The 10,295-nt window shown below is 48.4% G+C and overlaps 1 protein-coding gene across 1 annotated transcript in view; it reads right to left on the bottom strand.

Annotated features, from left to right (window-relative positions):
• Positions 1 to 2,057: 2,057 nt before the first annotated feature.
• Panx1 (pannexin 1) overlaps positions 2,058 to 10,295 on the bottom strand; it is a 37,372-nt gene continuing 29,134 nt past the window's right edge. The window contains exons 3-5 of the mRNA XM_021172892.2: positions 6,256 to 6,476; positions 3,625 to 4,283; positions 2,058 to 2,490 (exon numbers count right to left, since the gene is read on the bottom strand). Of these exons, the coding sequence (XP_021028551.1) occupies positions 2,411 to 2,490; positions 3,625 to 4,283; positions 6,256 to 6,476 (960 nt within the window). The 3' untranslated portion in view covers positions 2,058 to 2,410. The remainder of the gene's footprint in view (positions 2,491 to 3,624; positions 4,284 to 6,255; positions 6,477 to 10,295) is intronic.

Raw genomic sequence — 10,295 nt, forward strand, 5'->3', positions numbered from 1 at the left:
TGCTGCTCTGACACAGATTAAACCAAGCAGGATGTATATCCTGGGAGGCGTAGCCATCTTTCACAGGAACAAAGTCACAGGGTCAGGGTCTTGGGTGGGAAAGAGTCGTAACAGCCTTTCCACATGTTAAAACACACATGCAAACCAGATGTACAAAACCACGTGGGAGTGGCTAGCCCCTAACAGCGCCACTGGAAAGCATGGTGATGTCCTGTAAGTGGAATGCTGTCCCCTTCCTTCCTCCCTACACTCCAGAGATGCAGAACAGGGAAGCAGGTGGGACAGAAATATGCGTCTGTAGCTTTAAAAGTCGCCCCCACAGGCCTATGTCCCTGGGTAAACTGCAAATGTGCCAGAACTCTGCTTCCACAATGATCGGTGTGGCTTCGCTGCCACCCCGTGTGCATCTGCTTTTCGAGCCTCAGTGGTCCACTAAGGAATGAAGTAGTTCACTAAGGCTGGAAACAAGGTTAGTGGCCCCAGGGCAGCCATTTAGGGTCTGTGTGTGTCTGTAAGAAAAGGATGAGTGCTTACAAAGGAAATCCTATCATCACTAGAGAAGTGCTCCAAGTCACCAGGTCACCAGATGGAAGGGCTGACCTCCAGGCCAAAACCACTGCTGGGCATCTGCATACCAGCCCCACCAGCCCCACCAGCCCCCAGGCTGCTTCTGTCCTGGAAGGGAAGTAGAGAAGGCAGCTAAGCCCAACTGCTCAAAACCACAGTGCTACTTTACCTAAACTTCAACTTAGAGGACCTTTATAGCTGAAGTAGTCATTGGCCTCTAGGAAAATACCAGAGCCCATAAATCATTATCTGTGGAACTCAGGGCAGGGGACCAGAATATGGCTCCTCCCACCACTACAGAGGGATTTCTATTTTCTGTGGTATTCTGTCATCTCTTAGTGCTCACCTATGTCCTTACTACCTGTTGCTACGCTCTGATGTCACAGGCAGTAACAAGTGTTATGTCTGGGATGCTGAGGGCCCTTGAGGAGCTAGGGGTGAGAATGGGAGGGCCAAATGAAACAGAGGTCACAGGCCTAGGCACCCAGTACACTCTTGATATTAGCTTTCCAACTTAGAAAGTCTAAGCAAAACCTGCTTTTCTGTACACTCCCAAAGGCAGCCAACCACTTACATAACTTCTGACTTTACTAAGAAGCAATTAGACTAGGTAAACAACCTAGATTAGCCCAAAGTAAACTGGGGGGTTCCTGAGGACTTCCATTTAAACGTGATAAAATGTGAACATATAGCACATTCATGTGGTCAGAATGTAATCAGGCTTTAACGAATTCCAGGTCAACGTCCAGTTCTAAGGCTGGGCCCGGGGCTCACGCCTGTAGTGCCAACACGTGGGAGCCTGGGGAAGAAAAGTGATGGGAGGCTGATGGTGGCCTGAGCTACGAAGGGGAAGGGGACCATGTCACAAAACAAAACTGTTTATAAAGCAATGCCCAAATCTAGTCTAACCTCCTATACATATAATTTATTCCAAAATCCTAATCGGTGCTGGAATGTTCTTCTCAAATGACTTCAATTATATAAATCAATCTGCATTTTTTAAAGTCTGGCTTAAATTTAACCAATGTGACTCTAAACAAGTGGCTGAGGTCACTGTTGTATCAGTTCCATGTTCTGCTCTCATTGGACAAAGTGCCCCTTGCCGTGTTCTCTTCATGCGCTTCAGTAAAACCTGCTCTCCCGTCTCAGGTACCCTAACATCTATCGATAACCTCTAAACTCAGGTTTCCCACTGGGAAGGTTTCTGAAGCCTTCCTTCCGAGAGTCACCATGGTATGACTGTCTCCTTGGCGGGGTTCAGTCGGCACTGCCTCAACCTGCTGTCCCTGCAGAGGTCAAAGGGCAGCGAGCAGTGGGAGAGGACAATCAGCTGAGGCTGGTGAGTGACAGGACAGCTTGCCTGTACAGGAGCTGAGACCCAGGTCACAGCCAACCTAGGACACTGCCGCGCATGCGCACAGGCTGACCTCCCTGGTAGGCCAGAGAATGCTTTTCTGGTTCAACAGCGAGTAAGGGCACAGAGGGTGTCATTAAGTTCCATCCTCACATGTTTATTACCTCACAAAGCAAAGCATCCTCCAAGTGCTTGCTCTCTAGAAGCCCCAGGTCCTCTAGCACCTGCCAGTCCAGAACACTGCTCCTCTGTGGCTGAGGCTCTGTGCTCTTAACAGCCCTGCAATGAGGACTTTACACAAAGCACACTTACTCTTGTGGGACGTTTCTAATCTATTCTTCTATGACGCTGTTGGCCATTATGTCTATTAGAGATTGGTAGGACACACACTACATCAATACCAAAAACATCTACTGCAAACTAACTACGGATCCAACAGGGGTGCGTCAGCCACAGAAGCCACAGGCTTGAAATTCAAGCAGGAAGCCATTAGCAGGACGAATTCAGAAGCCTCTGGCGAGAGTTCTTCTCCCCATTGTTTGCTGCAGCCTCGCTGTTCAGGTCCAAATCTGTCAAAATTAAAAGCATTATTTATAAGGGAGGAATAGCAGGAGGCACCGGTGTTAGCCCACTATGAAGGGACTTCTCATACACACCCTTTACCATGGCTGCTGCTTAGTCGAAAGTCTTAAAGTTGGGTCGAGAAGTCAGTAACCCCCTTTTAAGTAAGAAGTCACAGAGTGACTTTGGGAGTAACCAGCCACTCTCTTGGTTATATATGAGGCCTGCTCCATAGGAGAACATTCACACCTGCACAGTAAACATGGCCCAAAGCCCATAGCTCAAGAGATCCTAAGTGCTAGAAGAGAACCTACTACTGCTATTTGGCTAAATGGGCATGTGGTCCAATTCCCTTCTGAATATGTCTGTCCTCATAGATTGATGATAGATTCTTAGCCAGAGAACCCTGCTTTTGCAGCAGGCAGCTGTCAATGCAGAGACTCAGAACTGGCCCAAGCCAAGAGCAAGTGAGATGGCTGCCGAGTGCCCAGCCTTAAACAGGACCTCTAGTCCAACCCCCGGCCCTAGGTCAGGCTCAGGGAATGTCCATGAAGAGGAAATGGGGTTAGTGCCAGGGGCAGGGGGTAAAAGGCTGGCATCTGAACACGACATGGCCTGGATCATGGACTTGCTACAGCTTAGCTACACAAGATGAACAGAGCCAACATGACCAGCCAGCGTCCCTACAGGAGGCACTGACTGAACTCCGTGTCACAAAACATAAAGACAATATGAAGGTGGGAATGGGATATATGGAGCACACACATATGGGGTACACACATATGAGGGAAGCTGGATATGATCAAGATACGCTGTAAACACGCATGAAACTGTCAAAGAACAAATCACAGAAGGACAAAGAGACCAGAGGTACAGACAGGAAGACAAGACAAAGATGTGGGATGCTAGAAACTGAGGTGGAACATGAGACAGCACACGGGACACAGACAGAGCAACCAGACAAGCCTGAGAGGAAGACAGGGAGAGGAGAACAGAGCTATCCTTCTTTGGAACTAGGATAACACCAATTTCTCCTTGTATCCTTGCAGTCTTAGGCTCCCGCAGGATAACACTGGAGCACGGGTTCAAGTGACAGGCAGGGTAGGGTAAAAAGGTGTGCCTGCTCAGAGAGCCCACCCTACCTTTGAACTCCACTCTCTGGCTGCCCTGGTCCTCTCCCTTGGTCTGTAGGGATGTGGGGATTTTTCCATCCATGATGTCCATCTTAATCATGCCCAGGTTTGTCAGGAGTAGCATGGGGTCAATGCCCTGCCCATTGCTTTTAATGTTCTCCAGCACCTTCAGACACTTGTACGATTTGAGCTCACTTATGTTCTCTTCCAGAAAAAGGTTGTAGAGGCTCAAGTCATTGTAGCCTTCAGACTTGAAATGCAGAACATCGAAGGTGGGCAGGATTTCATACACTTTGAGAACGTCCGTCTTCTGCCGGAACGGGATGAAGAACGTGTAGACGACGACGGGAATCAGCAGAGCATACACCATGAGGTTAATGAGGCTGAGCAGCTGGAAGATGCCCACGGCGATGAGCTTGCACTGGAAGCGATCGGGAATGGTGCTGTCGTTTTTCAGGACGCCTGATTTGATGCTGCACAGAAACTCGTCCGAGAGTGAGGAGAGGCTGAAGTAATAGCTCAAGTAGATACAAGCCAGCAGTATAACCACAAATGTCACCAGCCGACAGCTAATGTATTTCACGATTAAATGACTAGAGTTCTTTTTTGTCTTCAAGTACTGCTCCACGATTGGGTACTTGAAGTGGCTTTCAGATATCTCCCACAGACTGAAAAACAAAGCAAATAAAAATAATTGAGACCCTGGCCACTCTCATCAAGTGTGAAAGGCACGGGCATTGTCAACACTGTCACACTGAAAACTTCAAACAGTAACTGTAACTTCATCTGACTGCTGAGGAATAAAACCATGCTTAAAAAACATTTTTTCACTAGGCAGTGGTGACACATGCCTTTAACCCAGCATGCAGAGGCAGAGGCAGGAGGATCTCTGGGTTTGAAGACAGCCTGGTCTACAGAGTGAGTTCCAGGACAACCAGGGCTACACAGAGAAACCCTGTTTCAAAAAACCAAGACAAATAAACAAAACCTTTTTTTTTCTTTAAATGTTTTAAACATTTAAAATTTTATATGAGTGCTCTGACTGCATGTGTGCAGTGCCCTTGGGAGCCAAGAGAGGATGTTAGATCCCCTGAAACCAACACTCTGGCCTCTGCAAGAGCGGCAAGTGCCCTTAGCTGCTAAGTCCGCTCCCCAGCCCCACCTCTTTTTAATAGTTTAAAGTCAGTCTGCTTGGTTAAATGTGAGTTAATACTTAATAACCTTTAGGGTAACACCTGGTACCCACTGCTCAGTGTTTGTTAAATAAATTTATCAAATCCAGAACAGCAGCTGGTGGTCCATTACTGTTTTGAAATGAGAATCTCCCTCTAAGAATGAAACAGAGAAAAGAAATTTCCAACCCATGTAGAACATGTGTCTATCAGGGAGGGTGGAGGCCACTCAGGGACTCAAATGGTCCCCGGCTCTCTAAGAAACCACAGAACAGTGTTTATCTATTATCTAGAAATAAAAGGGTGAAAAAACAGAAGCAAATAAATGCATTGAGTTAATAGTGTTGCACTCAAACCCAGTGTCTGGAATTGTGACAACGAGTTTTATGTCACCTTGACGCAAGCTAGAGTTGGTTTACAGAGGGAACCTTGATTGAGAGAAGGCTCCCACCAGGCTGGCCTGTGGATAGGCCTGTGTCGCATTTTTTGGGTTGATGATTGATATGGGAGGTTGGGCTCACTGTGGGCAATGCCATCCCTGGACTGGCCATCCTAGGTGCCGTAAGGAAGCAGACTGAACCACTGTTTAAGAGCCAGCCAGGACCTGGGCATCAGATCCTGCCTCCAGGTTCGCGCCCTGCTTGTCCTGTTCCTATTGCTGTGATAAAACACTATGACCAAAAGCAGCTTGAGGGGAAGAATTTAGTTTAGCTAACAGTGCAACATTACAGTCCATTAGTGAAAGAAAACGGGGCAAGCAGATGCTGGCTTATGATTGTTTTTTAAACGACAATCCCCCACTAACATGAAAAATGAAATTCTCAGCCCAACTAGAACACAAACACATCTACCCAGGAGGGTAGAGGTCACTTGGAGGACCCAAATGGCATAATTAGTGTCTCTGGCTCTCATAATTCTTGCCCTGGTTTCTAATGTTAGCTAAAATAAATCGTTCCCCTTCGAGTAGCTTTTGGTTATGGAGTTTCATCATAGCAACAGAAATTCTAAGACAGGAATATAGCAGGTATCTTTAGAAAGAAAACAGCTGTTGCTATTGTTACTACTAGCAATGACAGAACCGGAGGAAGAATGTAAGAGAGTGGGCGGGGCCTCCACCCAGTGAGAGAGAAGGCAGGGCCTCCACCGTTCTCATCCTTTGTACATGCTTGGCTACCTTAGAATCAATCCTCTGTGCCTTTTCATTATAGGAGATCAAAGCAAGCAAGCTACAGGTGAGACCTGTTGCCCCTGTGAGAACTGCTTTTCAAAGGATGAGACTGGACAGGAAAGGATGTTAACCTGAGGACAGTGAGGTCTGAGGAGAACAGGGTCCTGTCAGTTGACGGTTGACAGCCTACGTACTCCCTTCTCACTCTTGGCAATCAGCACCCTGGGCCAGCACAGCAGGGCAAAAAGGGGCAGGGAACTGATCCTAGGGTGGCCATGGACAGCCCTCTGGAGCCATTACCTCTGCCCCACATTCTCAGTCACTCCTGGGGGTCCAGGTCCGTCTCTCAGGTCCAAATCTCGAGCACTCTTGGCAGCCTTGATGGCGCGATTGTAGACTTTGTCAAGTTCCTCCATGATAAACTTCAGGTCTGAGCAGAGGTGTGGAGCTGCAGCGAAGCGCCAGAAGAGCGCGGGCAGGTACAGGAGTATGGCAAACAGCAGTAAGATGTAGGGGAAGAACTGAAAAGCAAGAGCCAGTCACGGTGAGCACCCCGTCTCGGAGCAGAAAAAGCCCCGATCGGCCTCCCTGGACACTTCCCGACTCTGCCAGGAGCTGCTTGTGACCCACGTCACTGACGGACACCTGCTTGCTGCCTGTTGATTAATGCTTGTATAGATATCTGACCCTGAGCCGACCCCTTCCATTCAATAGACAGTAACTGGAAGGAGGTGGTGATTACATGGGGACAGAAAGCATTTCCTTCTAATCACGGAAAAAGAAAAAGAAATACATTTTCCTGTCCTGCAGAATGGTTCCTCATCAGAGCCCTAATTAAGGAACAGGCAGATTTCACAGTGGCCTTCGCTGGGTTTTCCTTTCATTTGCTCCAGTTTAAAGCTCTAGTTTTTTTTTGTTTTGCTTTTCTCTTTTCTAGACACTGGGAAAATGCCAAAGAAACATTATGACAAATTCTGGCTTAGGTGGTCTGGTGATCATCTTGTAAAGCAGTTGGAATAAGCACCTAAAAGCTACAGGATGTGGAGGGAGGGGCCCTTACCGCTGACCGTCACTCTATAGTTGGACAGTGTCCTGTGAGAGACGCCGCAGCACAGTAACAATCACAGTGAGGCGCCAGGGTTGGGGGACACAGAGCAGGCCAGAGGGATGGCAGGCAGTGGGGGGTGATCTGGAACTAGTTCAACCAGAAGCTTGGGAAGATATGGAGTCTCTGACCCTCAGTTTCCCTCTCTGAAGTGGTTGTATGATACAGGAATCATGAAGATGCAACTGGATGGCCCAGGAAAAGAAGCTAGACGTGGCTGCTGCCTGGCCTGTCCAACGCACTGGAGATCGCCAGGAAATACCAACAACAGAACAGGGCCTCCTACCTATAGCCCATAGGCCATCAACTTGACACAACCTAGAATAGTCTAGGAGTCTCACTGAGAGACCATGTACATTGATTCGACCCAGGGCATGGCTGTGGGAAACCTAGCCCACTGTGAGAAGCACCATGCCCTAGGTCTGGTGGGGCTGGGGTCCTAAACTGCACGAGAGTGGAGAGATCAAGCTGGGTACAAGCAAGCAATGACCACGCTGTACTCATTCCTCTCTGCCCTCGTCCGTGGATGCGATGTGGCTGTTTCAGGTTCTGCTGCCTTGACTTCCCCATAGTCAGATGTATAGACGAATGCATGGGCTATAACCTGCAGCTGACATTAGCCACTTCTCCTGTAAGCTGAATTTGTCAAGGTGTTCAATTACAGCAACAGAAATGAACTAAGCCAGACATGGTATTGCAGGTCTGAGTAGACATCCCCACAATGGCACACTGGTGTGCAAGCTCACACTGTCTGAGAAACAGCAGCAGTCTAGTCTGGTGGCGCTCACTTGGGGCTCCAAGCCTGCCCAGAATCTTGAAGGATTCTGAGAACACCACTTTCCTGGCACTAACCCCAATGTTAAAAGTTCTACTCTAGCAAGTGTGGGTGGGGTTCATTCCCGGGTTTGTACATATTCCAGGTAATGCCAGAGGCTTCCAGTAAATCCTCCAAGTCTCTATGACTCTGCTTTAGAAAAATATTTTGCCCACTTTGTTAAGTATTTTCTATTCTTTCCCGTTTTCTTTTAAGTGCTCTGTTTCAGAGAAAACTGATTAATCTTTGCAGATGACGAGCTGAACAAGACTAGAGAACAGAGTTCAAGCAGTCTTAGAGCGCCCTCTGCTGGTCTCCTGGATGCACTCACATGCCCAGCAAAAAAATTACCTGCTCTTAGCGCCAGGGGAAGCCATCAGCTGTGAATAAAGCAGGGGTGGGAGTCCAGAGGAAGGGATGAGAGAATATCAGCCTAGTCAACAGGGAGGATTGACAATGCCAGTCCACAGTGACAGACACTTGAACATTACCCTGAAGAACGTCTCTGGGGTTTAGCTGGCATTGAACTGAGACATGCTTATACACCCTGTACCCCTAGTCCCTTGAAAGCCATGCCTGGTGGACACACAAGCTAGGCGGCTGCCAAGAGCTGTGGAATGGGAGTTTAGTGGACACCGAGCTTTGTCTGGGAGGTCGGAGCTCAGTGGATGGATATGCAGAGGACTGTAAGCTGAACGACAGGAATTAAGCACGATTGGTCACTCGAAAGAGTGACTTAAAAAGACTGTTCTGAGGAAAGGGGTTTTGTACTCTGAAAATTCTCCCATTTCTTCTATTTAAAGCTATATAAGGTCATCCTATTGCATTGTTATTTAACATGTAAATTGTACCACTATAACATATGTTTACTGTTTTTTAAGTTTTAGATTAAACATATTTCTATATTTTATTTTTACAAGGTAAAAAACTGAAAAACATTCTGTGTGGGAATATAGCAGCTATGATTGCTGATTTGTGCCCAACTCCAAAGCCACAGCTTTATGTCCAGTTGGCATGGGCTGCTTCTCTAGTTAGCGAACAATCTTGGAAAAATATATATTTTAGATTTACTTAATTTTTAACTATGTCTATGTGTGTGAGAGTGTGTGTATTAGGTATGTGTGGGGGTCAGATCCCCTAGAACAGGAGGTACAGGCAGTGGTGGATGCTAAAACTAAGAGCCTCAGAGGCCAGGGTCCTCTGGAGAGCAGAGCCTGCTCTTAAACAGTGAGCCATCTTGATTGTAAGCCATGCTCATTTCCGGGACTCTCACAATCAAATCCTACACACTGAAAGGCCATGGACAATGAGTCTTTTCTCTGACTGTTCTGTAGGCCAGTCCTACAGAACTCCCTCCGAAGGCCCTGGGGAGACTGCCTCGCACAGGCCACCTCCCCCAAGTGTCCCCACATTGTCTCCCCTTGACGTGTGTCTATGTGCAATTTTTCTCCTCGTAAGAGGACACCACCAGCTCCAGGGTTGGTCCTCATAACTCACTACTGAATCTCTAACAGACTGTTCAACTCAAGTCATACTCTCAGTATGCAGGGTTAAGATGGCAACATAATCTTGGGTGACAGAATTCAACCCCTGCCACCACACCCATGTCCTTCATCTTGGTCTCTGCCCCAGAATAGCCCTGGAAGCATCTGGCTCATGCTACTGTACTGACAAGCTGATATGTACAGGACAACCTGCCCTTTACTCCTGCCTCTCAGTGTCAGTGCTCCCCAGATTCTGTCCTCAGTAGCTTTGACTGTCAGCTTGACACAGCCTATAGTCACCTGGTGGGGAGCCTCGGATGAATTCACTTAGAGTGGCCTGGCGGCGTGTCTCGGGAGCGGGAGCTGTCACTGCTACTGATAGGAGGGACTAGCCTATTGCAGGCATCACCACTCCCTGGGCAGCTGTGCTGAGCTGTGTAAGAAAGCTAGGTAAGTATGAGCCTGAGTGTGAACCAGAGTGTGAGCCAGAGTGCGAGCCTGAGTGCGAGCCAGGGTGAGAGCCTGAGTGCGAGCCAGAGTGTGAGTCTGAGTGCGAGCCTGACTGTGAGCCAGAGTGCAAGCCTGAGTGTGAGCCAGAGTGCAAGCCTGAGTGTGAGCCAGAGTGCGAGTCTGAGTACGAGCCAGAGTGCGAGCCTGAGTGAGAACCTGAGTGTGAGCCAGAGTGCGAGTCTGAGCGAGAGCCTGAGTGTGAGCCAGAGTGCGAATCTGAGTGTGAGCCTGAGTGTGAGCCTGAGTGTGAGCCAGAGTGTGAGTCTGAGTGCGAGTCTCAGTGCAAGCCAGAGTGCAAGCCTGAGTGCGAGCCTCAGTGAGAGCCAGAGTGTGAGCCTGAGTGCAAGCCTGAGTGTGAGCCTGAGTGCAAGCATGAGTGTGAGCCAGAGTGCAAGTCTGAGTGTGAGCCTGAGTGTGAGCCAGAGTG

The sequence above is a fragment of the Mus caroli genome, chromosome 9 (assembly GCF_900094665.2).
Source record: "Mus caroli chromosome 9, CAROLI_EIJ_v1.1, whole genome shotgun sequence".
NCBI lineage: Eukaryota > Metazoa > Chordata > Mammalia > Rodentia > Muridae > Mus > Mus caroli.